The 19,770-nt window shown below is 46.6% G+C and overlaps 6 protein-coding genes across 6 annotated transcripts; 2 read left to right on the top strand and 4 right to left on the bottom strand.

Moving 5' to 3' along the window:
- Nucleotides 1-2,288: 2,288 nt before the first annotated feature.
- Nucleotides 2,289-2,686, top strand: GIQ15_03391 (uncharacterized protein; the record flags this gene model as incomplete). The annotated part of the gene is made up of 3 exons (XM_033550808.1): nucleotides 2,289-2,335; nucleotides 2,393-2,477; nucleotides 2,555-2,686. 3 exons carry the CDS (start codon nucleotides 2,289-2,291, stop codon nucleotides 2,684-2,686), a joined length of 264 nt encoding a protein of 87 aa, XP_033407969.1.
- A 624-nt stretch (nucleotides 2,687-3,310) lies between these two features.
- On the bottom strand, nucleotides 3,311-4,892 carry GIQ15_03390 (uncharacterized protein; the record flags this gene model as incomplete). The annotated part of the gene is made up of 2 exons (XM_033550807.1): nucleotides 3,311-4,299; nucleotides 4,361-4,892. The coding sequence occupies 2 exons, from the start codon at nucleotides 4,890-4,892 to the stop codon at nucleotides 3,311-3,313; spliced, it is 1,521 nt and encodes a 506-aa protein (XP_033407968.1).
- A 571-nt stretch (nucleotides 4,893-5,463) lies between these two features.
- GIQ15_03389 (pre-mRNA splicing factor ATP-dependent RNA helicase prp16) lies at nucleotides 5,464-8,625 on the top strand (the record flags this gene model as incomplete). The annotated part of the gene is made up of 5 exons (XM_033550806.1): nucleotides 5,464-6,640; nucleotides 6,700-8,000; nucleotides 8,064-8,089; nucleotides 8,138-8,240; nucleotides 8,311-8,625. 5 exons carry the CDS (start codon nucleotides 5,464-5,466, stop codon nucleotides 8,623-8,625), a joined length of 2,922 nt encoding a protein of 973 aa, XP_033407967.1.
- A 1,557-nt stretch (nucleotides 8,626-10,182) lies between these two features.
- On the bottom strand, nucleotides 10,183-11,238 carry GIQ15_03388 (uncharacterized protein; the record flags this gene model as incomplete). The annotated part of the gene is made up of 2 exons (XM_033550805.1): nucleotides 10,183-11,093; nucleotides 11,160-11,238. The coding sequence occupies 2 exons, from the start codon at nucleotides 11,236-11,238 to the stop codon at nucleotides 10,183-10,185; spliced, it is 990 nt and encodes a 329-aa protein (XP_033407966.1).
- A 1,882-nt stretch (nucleotides 11,239-13,120) lies between these two features.
- GIQ15_03387 (uncharacterized protein) lies at nucleotides 13,121-14,759 on the bottom strand (the record flags this gene model as incomplete). Its single annotated transcript, XM_033550804.1, has 2 exons — nucleotides 13,121-13,400; nucleotides 13,468-14,759. 2 exons carry the CDS (start codon nucleotides 14,757-14,759, stop codon nucleotides 13,121-13,123), a joined length of 1,572 nt encoding a protein of 523 aa, XP_033407965.1.
- A 448-nt stretch (nucleotides 14,760-15,207) lies between these two features.
- GIQ15_03386 (uncharacterized protein) lies at nucleotides 15,208-18,605 on the bottom strand (the record flags this gene model as incomplete). Its single annotated transcript, XM_033550803.1, has 2 exons — nucleotides 15,208-16,527; nucleotides 16,590-18,605. 2 exons carry the CDS (start codon nucleotides 18,603-18,605, stop codon nucleotides 15,208-15,210), a joined length of 3,336 nt encoding a protein of 1,111 aa, XP_033407964.1.
- Between the last annotated feature and the right edge of the window lie 1,165 nt (nucleotides 18,606-19,770).

The raw sequence follows: 19,770 nt of genomic DNA, 5'->3' as shown, positions 1-19,770 counted from the left end.
TCCGATAAAATATTAAAACACTAAGACCAAGCAATAAATTAGACCACAAGAAACTGGGACCATTTAAGATCTTAGAAAGGATTAAACAACTTAATTATAAGCTCTAACTCCTAAAACATATGTAAATATACCCAACATTTCATATTTCATTAATTAAAAAAGCACCTCAGAACGCTAAACTATATAAACCAGAAATATAACCAGAAAATCAAGAAAAAGAATATGAAGTTGAAAAGATCCTAGATAAGAAAGTGATCAGCAGACAAACCTACTACTTAGTTAAATAGAAGGGATATGACTTTTTAGAAAATACTTACAAGCTAGTATAATATCTTAAGAACTCACTAGGACTAGTTAAAGACTTTTACTAGAAGGTTTAGAAGTAGGAGAAGACACTTTAAGAAGTTGATCAATAGAAACGCCACTAGAGGACGGAGGACTAACGAGGAGTTCACTAGTAGTATTAAAAGAAGTAGCTTTATTAGACAACTTAACCTAACGCTGATAGAGCTCAAGATTATAAGCTATTATAACTGAAAGCTTGTCTTGAGCCTTAGCAAGCTTTTCCTGGGCCTAACGAACCATTTGGATGTTGCTAGCAACATCTATGTTGGAATTACTAAGATGGTAAGGAAGCTAGGCTAATTCTTTAGCCCAAGGAGAGTTATCCACAAGACGGCCAATGCAAGGACAATCCTTATGAACGCAAGAGGAATAATATTTACTACAGGAATCTATCACAACACAAGGCTGAAGAGACCAAAAACAGTTATTATAACAAGAATACAATAAGGAACCAGAATGATTGATGGCTGCCGCCAGAATTATACGCTCGGTAGCCCGGTTATAGAGAAGATAGGAAGATTTCTTTATGACGGAATAAAGAGCCATAATAAAGGAAGAAAGAAGACTTATCTAATAAAAAGGAGGGAAATATACTTACTACTTATATACTTATTGAGATGACTTGATAAGAACGGAGGGGATAATATTACAGACTACCTATGGCGCAGCCCTAGGATATACACTTATTGGACAACAAGATTCCGGGACGGAATAACTACACATCATATAACCATAAGGACAGGTCCTAGATGCCAAGACCAGGGACAGGTCCCTATAGGACTAAATATAAAAGGTCCACGAAGGGACCAGGACATCAGGTCTATAATAGGACCTGAGAAGAATCAGGAGGAAGGGACTGGATATACCATATATATAAAGACACTCATTTCCTTAGAATCAAGAGTCTTATACTCGTGATCAAACCAGCTACAGTTTTACTATACTACTTAATATAAAGCACCATTCTAGTTATCTTATACTATATTTACTAAATACCCCTTTGCCTATTAACGTAGGTTAACTTTGTCTTTATTACTTATAAGGACCTTTAGCCTTCATTTGACCTAGGCACTAACTAAAGCCACACTTGGAACTGAGGGATAGTCTTATTATAGTATTCTATCTCGCCCTGGTACTAAGCCGTCTCCTATAATGACTTACTTCTAACCTAAGCTTTCTCTAAGACCTTTGTACCTTCTGTCTTACGGCAGGTGTGAACCTCTGATCACCTTTAGGTAATCAAGGAGCGCCGTCAGCTTGTGACATCTAAACAATTTAAGGAAGGCTTTAATCAAATTATTAAGGCCTATAAGTATAGGATAGTTACTATAACAATAATAAAGAAACAATATCAGGATATATTTACTATAAATAAAAAAGAGAAGCAAAAACGTACAAGATCTAATCACAGAATTTAATAACTTAGGGGATATTATAAGAGAAGAAGCTCAAAGCCTTATTACCCCCCCTAATTTATCTACTAAACATATGATTGATTAGCCTACTAAAGCCAAACCACCAGCCTTATAACTATAATTATAAGCTTAACCACAATATAGTAATTATAATATTCTTAGATATAGAAGAACAAGATATCCTAATCCTAGTATTATTTAATTTTTAATTTAATACTTTTTTTTCAGTATTAATTATCATATAAAAAGTTGACTAATCTATATATAATCAATTTGGTGGCCGGCTCGCTTGGGTGGCCGGCTCGCATGTGGATTACGTTAGTTAGGAAATTAAATAGTTTAGTCAGCCCTCTTAAATCACTGGACCATAATTGCTTTTTATAATCATCACGTGTTATGTTAGTAAGCTACTCTATTATCCTATTGGCTGGAAATTTCAAGACGCCAAAAAAGCTATGGAATTGATCTCCCACCACCACCACCACCATCATAGTAATAACAATTAACACTCCAAGTAACGACATAATCATGGCTCAAGGCGCTCTCAAAAAGGCCAAGCCGGCTTCGGCTAAAAAGTAAGCTATACCACAAGCTCACTGCATGGTGCACTCTCATTAACCTACTTTCTCCAGACCAACAGCCCTCGGCCCAAAACGAGGCGCAAAAACAATCGCGCCCAAGAAATCGAAGCTCGTCAGCCAGCAGAAGATGCTCAAGGTGCGTTATCCTTGGCCATGCAGTTATAGTGGTAATGCCTTTCGCCGGATGGGGTCAAGCTAACACACATGATATAGAAACTTACATCAGGCCTGACTGGAAAGACGGAGCGATTGCTGGCTGAAAAGGCTGGACATTTGGAGCTATTGAAGGGAACGAGGAAAGATAAGAAGAAGGAGAAGGAGGGAGCGAAGGCAGCTAAGAAGTGAAGCGGGTATTGTTAAATGATTGATTGATCGCGTTTGGATACGAAATACAAAGTCGAACCTGCGGAGACGGACACTATAGTGCGGGACTGGGGTTGAGGTAGGCAGCAAACGAGCCGGCAGAAGGATAAGCTAGGAGATGCCCTTAACCTAGCATCACGATGGATAAAAGAAGGGCAGGTGCTGACTTTGTCGTTGACGAAAACGGGTTGGGTCTCCTTTGCGCCTCCGCGATAAGATAGGACTGACTGGTGGCGGGCACTGGTCTACGAAGATTAGCGGCAAGTGAGTGCGGGTTCTGAGGAGTTTGGAGAACCTTTCCAGACGCCCGTACCTGTTAGCTCTATATGGAAAGGCACTACACGTCTGAACGACTATTATCAACCCCGGCCTACAGATGGCAGCGGAAGGAAATGCGATTGATATATACGTTCTTATTGAATTTAGCCCATATAAGCTACTAAGCAAGGAATACAGAATACACATTGTCGTTGTAGGATTAGCATGACGTCAAAATAAAGCAACAAACATAACACTCCCGAAGGGACATAAGTAGGGATGGATATACAATAACAACGCCAAAGGCGGGAAGCAAATGAATGAACCCACAGCCCACGAAAATACCTTCTAAAGCGCCCTAGCAGCCTCTCCTGCTCCACTATCAACAACAGTTGCTTGCTCGGCCTTCATCTTCCCCTTGTTGACACCACCACCACCTACACCCATTCGTCTCGCCACGTATCGTTGTGCAACGATGCCCACGGCCAAAGTAATTGAATCCTCAACCCACTCAGCCACCCATTCACGTGGGTCGACACCTCCACTCTCGATAATCTCTGCAATGGCCTCGGGGACAGTTGATTGCGGAACGTCGCTTGCAGTTTTGTCGGAAGAGGCGTCAGGAGCAGGAGCATCAAGCCAATCTATCCATTTCTGTGGTAGAGACTGAGAGATGGTGTGGAATGCGATGCCGTGGATAGGATCGTGTAGGTAAACGGCGAATGAAACTTCGTCTTCGGGGTCTTCCTTGGCCTCCACGACGCCGCTGGCGGATTTATCGGTGTCTCCGCTAGGTCCGGCCCCGGCCTGGAAAAGGTCCTCTGATACGGGTTGGCTGATGGCTTGGATGGCGAGGAAGATATCGCTGTTCCTGACTGGGTTGGTTTCTGAGAGAGTCTCGGAGGCTTGGCGAGTAGCTTCTTCGATTCCGCCGCGGGCTGCGAAGAAGTCGTTTGAATATGACTCGGCACTTGCTCGGGCGAGTTTGGTAGCCACCATGGTGCCCTTGATGGCGGAGATGGAACGACCTCCTCCCGGAGAGGTGTATCGCCACCAGGGACCGTCATTCCAGCCTGCAGAGTTGTATTGACTGGTGCCAGAGCTCTCTCCGCGCTTGGGGGCGGCTTCTTGCCCGCGTTGGACAACTAGGAGATCGCCTCCTTCGACCTGGGCCATAACACGGGAGAAGACATTGTAGATTAGCGGGTCCAGGGCAGGATATCCTTGGAGATCATGAGTGATATGGATTTGGAGACGTTCGTGAGATGATATCGGAGGTGCTAGAGTGTGGATGAGTGATGTAACTGTTGGGAGCGCGAGAGTTCGTAGTTCTCCTCCTATATTATCCTGTTAGCTATACATGTTATAGATAGCGGTGTATAGAGGTATAGATCTCACCGAGCCCCTTGAGAGCACCGACATTGCCACGAACTTGCTCAGCCCACTTTTGAGCATCCTCGTTATTCCGGATTTCGTGAACTGCCGCCTCAGCCTGCTTGACTGCTGCACTGGCGGTAGCAAATATACCACCCCACCACCCACCTCCGCTGCTCTGTGGTGCTGGACTCGGCGGTGTGTTCTCCGTCTCCGATGCTGGTGTGATGCTCCTATGATATGCTCTCGTGCTATCTCCCGACTTCCGTGTCTGTATCTTCTCCTCACTCGATCTATCAGTAGTGGGTGTAGCTGCCGCCGCCAGTTTAGGAGACCTGGTCGACGTAGACGAGATCTGGGGGGTTGCAGGCCGGCTCGATGGTCTCTGGGAGACTAGGTTCTGAAACTCGTCCAGTACATCATCCTCGACGCCCCCCTGCTGGCCCGGCTGGCCCGGCTGTGCCGGTTTGGCGTTGACGGTGTCGACATTCAGGTCATCGAATTGGGCCAGCAGCTCGTCGGTTGTAGGGGTATGTTTGCCGTCTTTGGTTGTCATGGTGACTTACTCCGCCGACGACAGTGGCAGGTCTTCACTGCATCTATAGAACAGCAGCTGTGTGATCGTATATCAGTGCCAGCTGCCGGAGCTGTCTGGTATGGAGGTTGTTGCTTTTGTTGCTCCTGAGCTCAGGAAGTACTGACTACGTTCGCCATCCTTGGCGTCGATGCACCACACCACATCACGTATAACTGTTAAAATATATTCCAAGGCTGTATTTATTATTTTAAATATATTCTCATGTATCTATAAAGTGCTCTCCAGGTGTAGAGGTAAAAAAAAACAAGGAGGTAAAAAGAGCAAAAAAGCGACACCGCAGGGATTCGAACCCTGGCTCCCGAAGGAATTGCATGGCTATGTATACAGATATATACATATTATATAACAGTAGCAGTGCAACGTATTAACCACTCTACCACAGTGCCTCGGTGTGATGATGGGGCACCCCATCCGCTTTCCATAACCGCCCCTGCACCGCCACATCTAGCTCTACCTATCTTCACGTCTATGCACTTGATAACTGTGCAACGCTTGTATAATTCTACGATGAACGCCAACTGAGGTCACCATGAGTCGCAAAGAGAGCCCGAAACGGCGGAAGATCGACTCGGATCGGTTCACGCCGTCGTCGCCCAAGAGCTTTACCGGTCCTGGCCCCAGACATATATTCAAGCGACGCGATAGACCTGCTGCCAGAGACGAGGACGGCCAGACAGGGTCCAGCAGAGATCGCAATGGCTCATCGACGCCTCGCCAGCATGAATTCGACGGCCCTGAAGCGTTCGTGAACGACGATGATGCTATGGCGCTGGACCGCGATTGGTACATGGGAGACGAGTCCGGCCATACGTTTGGAGACGAGACGCATAATCCCTTTGGCGGACCGGAAGCTGCATGGGCAGATCAGATGCGCGAGGCAGCACTGTCAGAAAAGAAGAACAGTCGGCGTTTCAATGCTCGTGCCGTACAGAAGCAAAAGGACGTGGATGCGTGGGAGACGAATCGCATGCTGACTTCGGGCGTTGCTCAGAGGAGGGACTACGATGCTGATTTTGAAGACGATGACGACTCGACAAGAGTGCATTTACTTGTTCATGACCTTCGTCCTCCCTTCCTGGACGGCCGTACGGTCTTCACGAAACAGCTGGAGCCTGTTCCGGCCGTACGAGATCCTCAGAGTGATATGGCTGTGTTTAGTCGGAAGGGAAGCAAGGTCGTTCAGGAAAGAAGACAGCGGAAAGAGCGTCAGAAACAAGCTCAGGATGCGACGAATGCGGCCGGAACTACGCTGGGAAATATTATGGGTGTCAAGGAAGATGAGGGTGACAGTGCTGCTGCAATTCCTGGAGAGGAAGACCAAAAGGCCGGCAGTGGCAGCAAGTTTGCTTCTCATTTGAAAAAGTCAGAAGGATCCAGTGCGTTTAGCAAAAGCAAGACTCTACGCGAGCAGAGGGAATATCTCCCTGCGTTCGCCGTCAGAGAGGAACTACTCCGAGTGATTAGAGATAACCAGGTTGTCATTGTGGTTGGACAGACTGGTTCCGGAAAGACTACTCAGTTGACCCAGTTTCTCCATGAGGATGGGTACGGCCAGCTTGGCTTGATCGGATGTACGCAGCCCCGTCGTGTGGCGGCAATGAGTGTTGCCAAACGAGTCAGCGAAGAAATGGAGGTCAAACTTGGAGGGCTCGTGGGTTACGCTATCCGTTTCGAGGATTGTACAAGCAGCGAAACGGTGATTAAATGTATGTTCCCATCCTGCTTATTATTTTATGTATGACCATCCACTAACCGCGTCCCTCAGATATGACTGACGGAGTGCTACTCCGAGAGTCCTTGGTACAGCCTGATCTCGATAAGTACTCTTGTATTATCATGGACGAGGCTCACGAGAGAGCACTGAACACAGACGTCTTGATGGGCTTGATCAAGAAAGTCCTTGCCCGGAGAAGAGACCTAAAACTCATTGTGACATCCGCCACCATGAACTCAGACAGATTCTCAAAATTCTACGGGGGAGCGCCCGAGTTTATTATTCCCGGACGTACATTCCCGGTTGACATACAATATTCTCGTTCTCCATGTGAAGATTACGTCGACAGCGCCGTCAAACAGGTGCTTGCTATTCATGTCTCACAAGGTGCAGGAGATATCCTTGTTTTCATGACCGGCCAGGAAGATATCGAGGCTACCTGCGAACTAATTCACGAGAGGCTGGCTCTTCTAAACGATCCTCCAAAGATCAGTGTGCTACCAATATACAGTCAGATGCCGGCGGATCTACAAGCAAAAATCTTCGACAAGGCTGCTCCAGGCGTTAGGAAAGTCATCGTTGCTACTAACATTGCGGAAACCAGTTTAACTGTTGACGGAATCATGTATGTGGTCGACGCTGGGTATTCTAAATTGAAGGTGTATAACCCGCGAATGGGCATGGACACTCTCCAAATCACGCCCATCTCTCAGGCTAATGCATCCCAACGAGCCGGTCGAGCCGGTCGAACTGGGCCCGGAAAGGCTTATCATCTGTATACCGAACTTGCGTTCAAGGACGAGTTCTATATACAAACGATCCCAGAAATTCAACGAACAAACCTTGCCAATACGGTTCTCCTGCTTAAATCTCTAGGAGTTAAAGACCTGCTTGATTTCGATTTTATGGATCCACCACCACAAGACACCATTACAACCTCGCTCTTTGACCTCTGGGCTCTTGGAGCAGTCGATAACTTGGGCGATTTAACCGCCATCGGCCGGAGAATGAGTGCATTCCCCATGGATCCATCCCTCGCAAAGCTTCTAATCACCTCATCGGAACTATACGGCTGTAGTGAAGAAATGCTCACTATAGTGTCCATGCTTTCTGTCCCCAGCGTATTCTACCGTCCCAAGGAACGTCAAGAAGAATCCGACACAGCGCGTGAAAAGTTCTTCGTTCCTGAATCTGACCATCTAACTCTTCTCCACGTCTATACCCAGTGGAAAGCAAATGGATATTCAGATGGATGGTGTGTACGACACTTCCTCCATCCCAAGGCCCTTCGAAGAGCCAAGGAGATTCGCGAACAGTTGAATGATATTATGAAAATGCAAAAGATGCAGTTGGTGAGCTGTGGTACCGATTGGGATATTATCCGAAAGTGCATCTGCTCTGGCTACTATCATCAGGCCGGTCGAGTCAAGGGTATTGGCGAGTACGTTAACTTGCGAACGAGCGTGACAGTTCAACTACATCCTACCAGTTCCTTATACGGTCTTGGCTTTTTGCCCGACTATGTCGTATACCATGAATTGATCTTGACAAGCAAGGAATACATGTCTACAGTCACTGCCGTTGATCCCCATGTAAGTCTTCCATTTTATATCCTTTTCGCGCGCTTTAGTACCCCTATATATTAACACTTATCCTTTCCAGTGGCTTGCCGATCTTGGTGGTGTTTTCTATTCAATCAAGGAAAAAGGCTATTCCGCGCGCGAACGACGCATCACAGAACGCGAATTCAACCGTAAAATGGAAATCGAAACACAAATGGCTGCCGACCGTGACAGGGCCGCCGAACTTGCAGCCCGTGAAGCAGAGAAGGAATCAGTTAAAAGGAGGCAGGAAGTTCAGGCCGCGGTTCGAAAGCCATCTTCTACGTCAGTCGTAAGGAAGACCACAAGTGGTGCGGTCACTAGCGGTAGTGTGGTTAGGAGACCACCGTCAAAGAGGGTTGGAAGAGGATTCTGAACTCCTAGATTTTTTTAGGGCTCTTACATAGAAAGAGAAGTCGTTGGAGGCTTTCTCAATTAATATGGGGGTTTAGAATTAGAGCATTTCGGTCGCCCTTGGAAGTCATTACTGCATGCATCTAGATATGCAATTGATGAATGGTTTTTGCATTCCATATTCAAATGAAATATTGCAATACTATACATATAAGTCATTACAGGTCTTTTAGTCGGCACCTAGGATCATTCTATATTTCAATCACTAGAGGATGACGCTCATATCCGAACGGAAATAAAGTAACGATGTTCCTAACAATTTAATGTTTATTTTCTTCGCTCAATTGATGAAGTTAATGCAGAAAAAGTGCAATATAATGCTTCCAAATATGTAATCCGCGAATGCCCTATATCACTCTCGTCAGTACATATGTTGCAGTGCTATACCAGTCTAAAATAATGCGAGTCGAGGGTATGTAGATACGAACCTCTCACTAGATCCCTCTCCTCGGTCTTGAATCGGTGTTTCTGCCCCACTGATAGTGCCGGATTTCGCGCCTGTTGTGCTCTTCCCTATATCACTGGTTTGCATCCTTAAACTAGCTGTTAGGACGAACTGCCCAACTGCGGCAGAGAATCCGCTTAGGAACGCATTGAACGGCTAGATATGACGGATAAAATAGAGAATTAGCCACGAATTCGGACGAAATTGTCTCTCCTAACAGGAAAGGAGAGAATAATGGTTATAAAGGGTAATCTCACATAGTTGCCCGCCAAAATGCAATATAGAAATTGAATGGCGCCAACAAGAACTAAGAATGCCATGAAGGTATCTAGGAGTAGGGTCCTCTGAGGCGTGGTCGAGGTATAATTCTCCCATATTTTAAGCACTATATCTACCGCAGAGGCATTTGCGGAAGCTGACGTTGTTGATTTGGACACTGGCGAAGAAGCTGTTACTGGCTTCACTGTGCTGGGAGCAGCTGCTGGGCTGGCTACATCGCGGCGTTTTGGTGCCATTGGGACGGATAGGGATGGGGAGAAAGCTGAATTGCAAGTGGTGAGCTGTAAATGCTATGGAAGTAGCTCTAATAGCGTCAATGAAGGGCAAAAGGTATGAGTTCGTCGTTAAGGCCTCTCTATCTCGACATACGTATGATGATATCTCGCCGCGAAGAACAGCTAACTGAAATATCACGTGATTGATTGGTAAGCAATATGGCTTCCGCGTTAGAAGCTTGCCAATATCAGACACTCTACTATATAGCACTTCCTTCTGCTTAGTCTATAAATATAATATATAATAGTATTGATATAGATGCCTTGGATAGTATTTGAAAAAGATATTATACATATTCGGCGTTAGAAGTGGAATGTCATGTCAGTACTGCAACAGCCTTAGGCATCTCAGGGGTTGTCAGGTTCAACAAAGAGGTATAGGGGGTTGCAGGAGCCTGCTGTTGCTTCCACCGGATCTGCTCGTAAGAGGCAGGGTATGCGTGTTGTTTCTGGTCTACGGTGCGATCTTCTGCGCCTGCGCCTGCACCAGGTATTTCTGCTTATGAGGAGGCAGTTGGATTCATGGCTCCGGCTCCTGATATGGCCAGATTTTGGAGAAAAGCTCTCGCTCTTCATCGCTAGTAGCCAAGTCCAAGAATGCCTTTTTGAACTTTTCGCAGTTCTTCGTCGCAACGTCATAGTCTTCGGGGGCAACCATGCCATCTTCAGGGAGCGTTCTCCCATCTCGAAACAATCGAAGCATTTCACCAACTCCAGTCACCTTCTCATCCTCTTCCAGATGTTGTTCCCCTTCTTCTTTTGTAAATTCCAATGGACACTCGACGTTTGTATCCGGCTGGACTCTTTCCCAAAAAGTTGCCACTGTATACAAACTGTGTCGAAGGTAGAAGAGGTTTCGATTTTCCCACATGCCAGTGATAAGCAATGTTGGATTTCGCTTTATTTTTATGTCATCAATCTGCGCCAGAACGGCCCAATGACGAGGCGCTCGTTTGTGAACCATGGCCTCGTAAAACTTGTGCAAGGTTTCGCTTTCGAGATTCGCATCAATAATCTTTTTCTCGTCGTCGGTAAGTGTGTCAAAGTTTTCTGGGCGAGTGGGAACAACCCAGCCGTCTCTAACGGCTCCGTTATGCCGAACCATTCTTGGTACACAAGAGCGATAGAACAGGGGAGAAACAACTGCGCCTTGCCAGTCAACTATGCAGGTGATTTTACATGTTGTGGGGTCAACAAAAATGTTGTCTAGATGCAAGTCAGGATGCCACAAAACGTTCGCCTTTCCTTCATTTTCTTGCGGAATCAGATAAGGCGCAACTTTAATGTACCTCGAAAGTAACGAGATAGCATCATCGGGAAGCTCGGGTTCCTTCATTGACCGACAGTAATTCATTCGAGGATTCGCGTGAGTATGGATCCACTTCGTTTCATTCTTCACCATTGCGTGAGCATATTCAAGAGAATCCAGCCCTTTAGTCACTCAGCTTAGTTATATATTTATAAGTACGGGTGGGAAGAAGGTAAAGCGGAACATACAAGGGCCTCTGTCTAAGTCCATATCGTCACGGCCGTTCTTCCAAAGTTCGGCAGAAGTAACAGGGCCAAGCCCAAACATTTTGTATCATCTTCTGGTGCTTGCAATGGGTTGACCAGGATGCCGTCATCTTTTGAGACATGCGAGGCCCGTAAGTCTTTCTTGAAATAAATGGACCCGTGACCGCGGAATTCAAACTGTGAGAGCACATTATCCATATCTGCAATCTGTTTTATGACATTGACTTTCGATTTTCGCGGCCATTGATGCCAGAGATTCCCGAGGCTCACACCAGGAGCCTTTTCTTCAATTATGTACTCAGCCTCGACTGGATTCTTTGGGTCAGAAGACCATGCAAGCACGCGGGGGACTGGTAATTTGGCCACGTCACGAAGCTGTAAGTTCCATATGAGAGAGTGAACCAAGTATGTAGTTGGGGAGTGGTATAAATGAAACCTACAAACTGTCTGGTTGCAACCTCAGAGGCAGTACTATAATGAGCAGGGCCAGCGTTTGGATTTGGGAGTTTCGCAAAAACCTCGCTCCCGTTATCCATAGTAAGTATTAAGGCTTTATTATGAAGGCCCTCAACGCACTTCACAACCTTGATACCTAGGCTTAACCATGTCAGTATCGCGGATTCAAGATTGGTTTCAAAAGGATATGGTATAACCGTACAGGCCCGAGCTCCGTTCCCTACAGCCCCTAGGGCAGCTTTGGCAAGTTCTTGAACATTGAATCGTAAATATCGGCGTGACAACTCACTCTGCTCATTGAACCTATCAACATGGTGAATACATGACGGTAAACCCAAGCCACAAGGAAAAGCTTCGCCTTACAGCCATCGGTGCCGAGTGTATCTGAACAAATCCTCTTCCGTGATCGGTTCATCTAGAGATTATTAGCAATCATCAGAAATAGGTATATATATGCATGTGGGAGCGCCTACAACTTCCGTTCGAACTTTGCTTGAATAAAGGGATATTCTTTTGAGTGGACAAACACCTTCTAATTTGATTCTTCGCTAAATCCAAATCTGCATAGTATTTCGTATTTCGATTCAGCAGACTTCGAAGCATCTCTAGAATTGTGTCGAGCTGTATAAAAAAAACCCGAAGGTCGGAGGAGCTGGAGACGCCGTCGTTAACCTATCACGTGATATGGATAGTTATATATTAAAAAAGAGAGCAGGACGGACATCAGTTCATCAAAGCAATCTTCAAGAGACGATATAAGACCTGCCGGTAGAAAACCACAGGATTGACAAGTCGCTCAAATTGCAGATACACTTATTCAAGCACTTTCTACATATCCAACGATGGTAAAACCCTAAAGCGCAATATCCGTTGCTTTGTTTACTCTTCTAACATCGCCGTTGTCCAGAGCTCCAATACTAGCTACTCGGCTGCTGCCCTCTCCATCCTGACCTCCTGCGGTGGTATTATCGGATATGCCCGTACAGGATCCATCCCGTCTATTGCAGCTGGACTCACAATCGGTGCGCTCTACGCCGTAAGCTACTTCCGTCTCCAAGGCCACCAGCCCTACGGAGAAGAGATTGGCCTTCTCGCCTCCGCCGTTCTAGGAGGTAGCTCGATTCCAAGGGTCATTAAAACCGGAGGAAAGCCTCTGCCTGTAGGCTTGAGTGTTCTAGCGACTTATGGATTGGTTGCGTTCGGCCTGGCTTACAGAGACAGGAAGACATCCGCTTCGTAAGAGGTGGGGTTTCTAGCAGATAGCTGAAGGATGGCCCGCAGTGGAAGAAGACGATGTTGAAAGCCATGGATGCTTAAACAAGTATAAATAAGACGAACAATATTCACATCACAATACTATAAAGTACAGAACCCCCCGCTAAATGTTATCATTCCAATTCGACCGAATAGCCGCCAGTAACTCCGTATGCTATGAATAAACGTGTAAAAATGGACAAAACATTCTCTCCAATTGATCAACAGAGAGGCTATCTTGCATCAGCGAAATCGATATTCAGGTCTTCATCCTTTACCTCTACCACGTCATCAGGTTGTTCGTTCAGGAGATCGCCGATCTCCATGCTACTTTTGATGATATCTCTGGCTCCCTCATCGTCGACATTCATATCCTCCTTAACTAGCATTGTTGTCAATTCCGGAACAAGCACAGCTTGAATGTAGCCGGAGACGCCGGCCGCCTGTATCAGGGGATCTGATAGAGCTAGTTCTCGCATTTTTGGCGCGAAGCGGGCGATGATAGCTTCCATCCTAGAGAAGTCAGTTAGTACGGGCAGTTATGCCAACTGAAAATCGGAAGGAGATGTTCCATCCTTACATATTTCTTGCGCCCCGCGCTCCATAATAGCCTGTTGAAATCTTCTCCAATTCCGAACTGGTAATAGTAAGCCGGAGATTGCCTTGCTTTTTCCGGTCGCGCGCAGATGACCGCAATGACTTCCTATAGAAGGAGTCATTCCCAGAAGATAGCATATCTTCCAGTCCTGCAAAATGGCTCTCAATTCGTTCCTTGAACGATTCCCAGTCTATCGTCGGATAATGCCTCTCGTGCCACTGTTCTTCTGCAGTTTTCTTTCTATGCAGAAGGCAGAATCGAGATTGCTGGCCCATTTTTTCAATTGATTTGAAAGACTTGAGCAATTCTTTGTCCACAGGTAACTCGCACACAGGGCACAGTGTGACTGTTGTTTTGCGACGGTCCATCTCCTCTTGTACGTGCGCGGGGATGTCTACTGAGAATGTAGATGAGATCGAACTTAATGGGGACGCCGCTTCGAACTCATCGCTGAATTCTACTACATCAGCCTCGTGTTCGCGAGAAGAGGCTGGTATAGAAGTATTTGAGTATGCTTCCATAAATATGGCCGGGTTCTTGAATTGAGGGCCTTTACTGGCGGAAGCTTTGGCGGGACCATCATCGGGTTCACTTGAGGATGTGCGTGCTGTTTCTGTCTTTAGGGGCGCTGAACCGTGGATATTCTTGTAACCGGCTTTGGCACTGCTCCCGTAGCAGGCTTGTTTCCTCCTGGGCTTCGGGCATGCCATTCTAGAGAACAGGTCGGTCTCCTCAGCAGCAGGTTTAGTATTGGGGTGTTCCGTGGGTCGACGGATGGACGGCCCGCGTTTTCCATTCGGTTTTCTGGCTGTATTCCTCGATTGCCTCGTTGACGGCAACGATGTCCTTCGTTCCTTCGGCGAACCGCCCGCTGCCTTATCCGCTTTCTTTAAATCGCCTGCAGCATTATCTGCTTCCTTTAACTCGCCCGCTGCCTTATCCGCTTCCTTTAAAACGTAACTCAGGTCTTTGGATGACCAGGTAGTTCTTCTCATCGGCTCATTAATTGCCGACATCTCACTCTTCGCGCTCGAATCGTCATCGTCGCTAGAACCAAGAGGCGCATCGTCGATGGCCGGTTCAAATTTTCGTTTCGTAGCTCGACCTGTCTCTTTTAACGAATCATCCGACGAGTAAGGGTCCTCCGCAGCTCTCTTGGTGGCCTTTCGAGTTGGTCTGCCCCCGACCTGGCTTAAGGGCGGCCCTCCTTTATGGCCGTTGCGCGTTAACCTGGTCGATGCGAAGCTAGGGTCCGGCTTGGATGGGTAAACCATCTCTCTCTTGGCTACCGATAGGGAGCGAGTGAGATTGGTAAGTTTGGAGTGTTCCGTGGCTCCTCGAAAGCTGTCTGAACGGTGGTTGCTGGGACTTCGCGTCCGGTTGCTGGTGGAGGATAACAAAACTAGCTTGTGGAGCGCGGGAGGAACAACAAGCGCCAAGTCCAACGTCGCCAGTCACTACAAGGATATTATATTGTAATATGGACGATCGAGTGTGAAGAGTAGCACAGGATAGGAGTTTATTCATGTACTTCTAGTTCCTATTTATACATAATGCCGTTCCAGCGTGGAGTCAGAGGTTTTGTTGGCATAGAACATGCATTCATTAATTGGCATTTAATTAGATACAAAAAGTGGTTTATGGATTAGAAAAAAATAGAAACAAGAATGTAAGGTAAGATGAATACGTGAAAGGGAGGCCTATAAAAAGAGGGCCCAGGTTTCATTGAAACGTCGTCTTTATGTTTGGTTCGTTGTAGTCTTCATGTTGGTCGGCCCAGGCATTATGAGAAAGGTTGATATCCGATATTCCACGGTGGCTGTCAGGCGAGGATATTGAAGGGAGGATTGGAGAATCGGTTCCGAAGTTATGAGATGGCGAGGTGATCGGGGAGTGGTAGGAGGTATCAAATGTCATTTCAATTTCCTCTTCTTGAACTGGCCATGAATGAGTGGTGTTCCTTTGTAGGCTATCATCCTTCAAACTAGTTGACGACTCATTGCCACCCTTGGGGGAAGAAATTGGCGTGGTAGGTGACTTTAAATCTTCATCTTTGCCTTTTATGGGTGCCGTTGTCGGCGTAGGGGTCGAGTCTGTTTGCGTGTTCGCAGGGGTAGGCGGCACATTGTTCAGATCAAGGTTAATAGGAGGTAGAGTAGACTCCAACTGCTTAACCTCGATGTGTTCGCCAGCTAGCTCGGCCCTGATTGCATCAATATCGAAGAGCACGGAACCATCAGCGTCACCACTTTTCCCAGATGAGTTAGAATCCTTTGCATTCTTATCAACGTCATAGGTCTCCCAGCGTTTCTTCTGGGCAAGCTTTCCGCTTTTAAAGAAACCAAACCTCTTCTTATCAGGTTTTAACTCAGCTTGTTTGCGAGCTTCATCTATTTCACGCATTAACTCACGTTGTCGCGCCTCATGTTTCTCTGGATCCGGGTCCTCGATTTCTGTAAATTCGTCACTTTCTACATCCCAGCCTACTTCTCGAAGGAGTCTAGGCATGGTAGTACGGTACGCCATATGGCCACCGACTAGGTGTGTGACATTCACATTCTCGATTCCAGGGATGCCCTCGACCGGAGCAAGTCCGGCAACGCGCATAATTCCACCACTGGTTGCTCGGAAAAGGTAGCCAAGAATCCAGTCGTTAGATGAATAGCCGTTCACAAACCTCCCTGAGACAATACTTCGAGCTTTGGTATAGTCATCCTTGGATACGACAACTGGAGAGCCAAATAAGTAAACGTTTTGAACCAGTCCAAATGCACCTTTATTCGCAAGTTCTTTTAGGCATGAAAAAATTAGGCGTGATCCGAGTGAGAATCCAAGCAGTGTGACAGGCCGGTTTCCCAGGTTTCTGTTTATTAAGGAGTCGGCCAAGATGAGCCCAGCAGCATTAGCACGGGCAAGGGAGACATTCCACGGATTATCGATCAGGTACGATAGCTTCGTGAGAACAATAGGAAGTTGCAACGATGCCATCAAGGCAGTAAGAATTGTAGCTCCCAGGACTTGCTGAAGACCTTGTGTCAAAGCCTGTATATATCCGTTAGTAAAAATTGTCCATTATATAAATCAGAGGGAAACTGGCAACATACTTCAGTAGCAAGAATATTGATAGTCTGACCAGTACTTTGCAACATCTCAGGTTCCCACAGAACTGAATAAATGTCTCCCATGATAGGATCCACTGTACTGAACGGCAGTCGAATGTCATCAATTTTGCCATTCATCCACCCAGAAACGGTAACAATGAGGTTAAGGCGCTTATTATTATGTAATGGTCGATACTCGAACGTTTTAACAGCACCTGTCCTTCTCTCGGAGGCTTTGATTCCTATAGTGCTTCCCGCAACGGTTGCTCCAGAAGTTATAAGGGCAGTCCCTCCAACACCACCAAGGAAAGCACTAGTTCCACTGACTCCGATAGTAGTAAAACCAGCAGCAAGACCAGCCCCAATCACAGGCGCAAGGAGGCCAGCCGAGAGGCCTATTACTAGGCCTCCTCCAACTGTTGCTAACCCCATGATCAAATATCGTTGCTTCAAAGCGGCCTTCCTTCTTGATTCCAGATGCTGTGCTTCATCCCATGTCTCCTTGCTAGCTTCTTGCTGCATCTCTAAAGCATCGATAATGCGCTTTTCGAATCGACAGATTTGGTTCCAGGAAATGTTCATAGATTCTCCAACCAGTTCAAGTAGCTTCCGTGACCTGGCGTCATAAGTTGCATCTGCAATAAGAACGAGAAACAGGTCACATAACACAGTCCAGCGAAGATCTATATCAACGTTTTTAGATAGTTGAAGTTCGGAAGGCGATTGTATTTCAGGGACGTCATTACTGTCGTTAGGTTCGTAGGGTGGTGGGGGCGTGGGTGAGCGCGATGGCTCCTCGGGGACCTTAGATGACTTGTCCATATCAGGTTGAGGTTCATCAACAGATACTTTGGAACTAAACACAGAATCTCTGGTGAGAGGGTTCTTGACACGAGCATTTCGCATCAGTGGAGGAACAAGGTCCTCTGGTCGGACCCCATGTTCAGCCAGCTGTTCGATCATGACCTGTTCGTCAGAGTTGATATCCATATGCCCGTAAAGGCGGATCATTATCTGTTGGCCCCATTTGCTCATCGAATCCACCGCAGTGCTTAAAAACTTGCGCGTGGTTTTCGATGGTGACTGATATGATTCCACCTCTTTGACCATTTGGAAAATAGTCAACCTTGTAGCTCCGACGTAGGCAATTCGCTGACCCTCAGTTAAAATGTCTTTCGTCGCTTCTAGCTGAGAAGTTGGATCTCGCATATCATCGTCCTCAACGCCAAGTGCATTACTTTGTGGTTCTTTGAACAGGTAACTTGTGTTTTCGTCCAAACTCGTGGCGGATTGTGCATCTTCATCGATCTGAACCCTGGTATACCCCTTCCCGGCTCCCCCAAGTCCTTGATAGGCCGCGTCGTCGTCCTCATCTTTAGCACCGCGGGCTACTATTCTACCGTAGTCGTCATATACATCAAATTCTCCCAGGGCCGGCATGGCATGCCATGTGTCGTCCTCTTTTTCCTCGTCAGAATCATCTTTTGTTGCTATCGTCTGGTGCGACCACGCTGATACATCTTTAGTATGCGCGTCGTGAGCTACTTTTGAGACATTGCTACTGTCTTCTTCCGCTTTATCGAGTATGGTGGGGAGAGCTCCATCCTTTGTTCCTGGCGAACTAGAACCGGATATGGGCTCCTTGATTGCTCGCTCTTTTGTTCTCTTTTCAAGCACCTCGAGAGGAGCGGATACAGATCGGGTCATGGGCTTTCGCACCTCGGAACTGCAGGGTGTATTCGTCCCATTAGGGCTCTCGGGAGCTACGCCTTGTGTTGGCGCATTTCTTAATGATAGGGTTGACTTTCTGGGTCGGATTGGCAGGCCAAAATCGTCCAACTCTTCGTTGAGGCTCACGGCGTTCGATGGAGCCCTTTCCTGCACCTTCCCGTTGTTCTCCTCCCCACATTTTCCGGTATCCCCAAGGCTAACCTTCCCAGCTTCTGGTCCTCTGTCCTCTATCACTGGTTGGTCCCCATTCCCCTTGGTCTTATCGTTATCGGATGGCAAGGAGGTCATTATAGATTAATATTCCATCCACCACTACGATGAGATGATATCGAAATCCCAACGCAAAATATTTATCCGAGTAACAAGGTACGACATTGACGGTTAACGGAGAGCCGGGGATGAATCCGCAAGGAACACCGACGTACGCTTGCCCGCAGCGTTTATAATAGCGGCGTCACCGGAAGGCACTTCGGGGGGTAAAATCGAGGATCGCCAACACTGAAACCAAATAAGAGAAGAGACGAGCTAGTACGGAGTATATAGCGCCCAATATCGCTAGAGGTGGTTCAGGCGGGATGAGACACGAGCTCCGGCAGGTGATGAGATCATGCAAATCGGCCCCTATATCGTAGTCTTATTAGCTTAATCTGAAAATGAATTAACCATCAGGCACGACGATGCCCACCGCTGGCTACCTCGCTCTTCAGCAAGCTAAATTTCCGCGTTCACAGTGTCCAAGCCGAACAGACGAGGGCGATTCAGGGGGCCTTCGAAGCTTTTCCCCTTGCATCAACGCCGTCCTGGCTCTTTTTGCACAAGCTTCACAAGTTTGACCAGGAACTCAAGCTTTTCACGTGCTTCCGCGGATAATCGATCTTCCGGGCTTCCTTGGGAGGTCCCGTGACCTGCATTCTTCAGCAACTTCGATGGATCGTCCATTCCATTTATTATTATTTATCTAACTGATATATAAGATGGCTATAGGTTTGCTTGTCGTGATATACTTTGCATTCAGCGGCTGGGCGTTAGCAATGGGATTGACATGGTGATAAGGGATAGCTCAACTTGTTCATGAAGATTGATATTCCCAGTTCTTGATATCAGGTTTCACTCTTTATAATCTAGTATATTATAAACCGATATAAAGGCACGGAGTATTCAGGAGAATATCTAATGAAACATGACATACAGAGTACATTATCTCCCTATGGAAGCAGACTTTTCAAAGAAGCCGAGTTCCTAAATGATGACAAGACCTTAACGATAATACTTTGATTGATTACATTGAGCCACTCTGACCAGCGCATCTTATGGGTTGCTGTGAAATTTAAATGGTCCACGGGCCATACAATTCTACATAGATAATAGTTGCCTGGGAGGAAACAAGCCAGCAAATTTTTGGCTATCCAGTATTGCAGCTTATATAGTTTGAGAGTAAGAAATTTTTCAATTA

The sequence above is a fragment of the Arthroderma uncinatum genome (assembly GCF_011692745.1).
Source record: "Arthroderma uncinatum strain CBS 119779 chromosome Unknown scaffold2, whole genome shotgun sequence".
NCBI classification, from domain to species: Eukaryota; Fungi; Ascomycota; class Eurotiomycetes; order Onygenales; family Arthrodermataceae; genus Arthroderma; species Arthroderma uncinatum.
The sequence above is the reverse complement of the archived record's forward strand: the minus strand, read 5'-3'. Positions and strand labels throughout refer to the sequence as shown.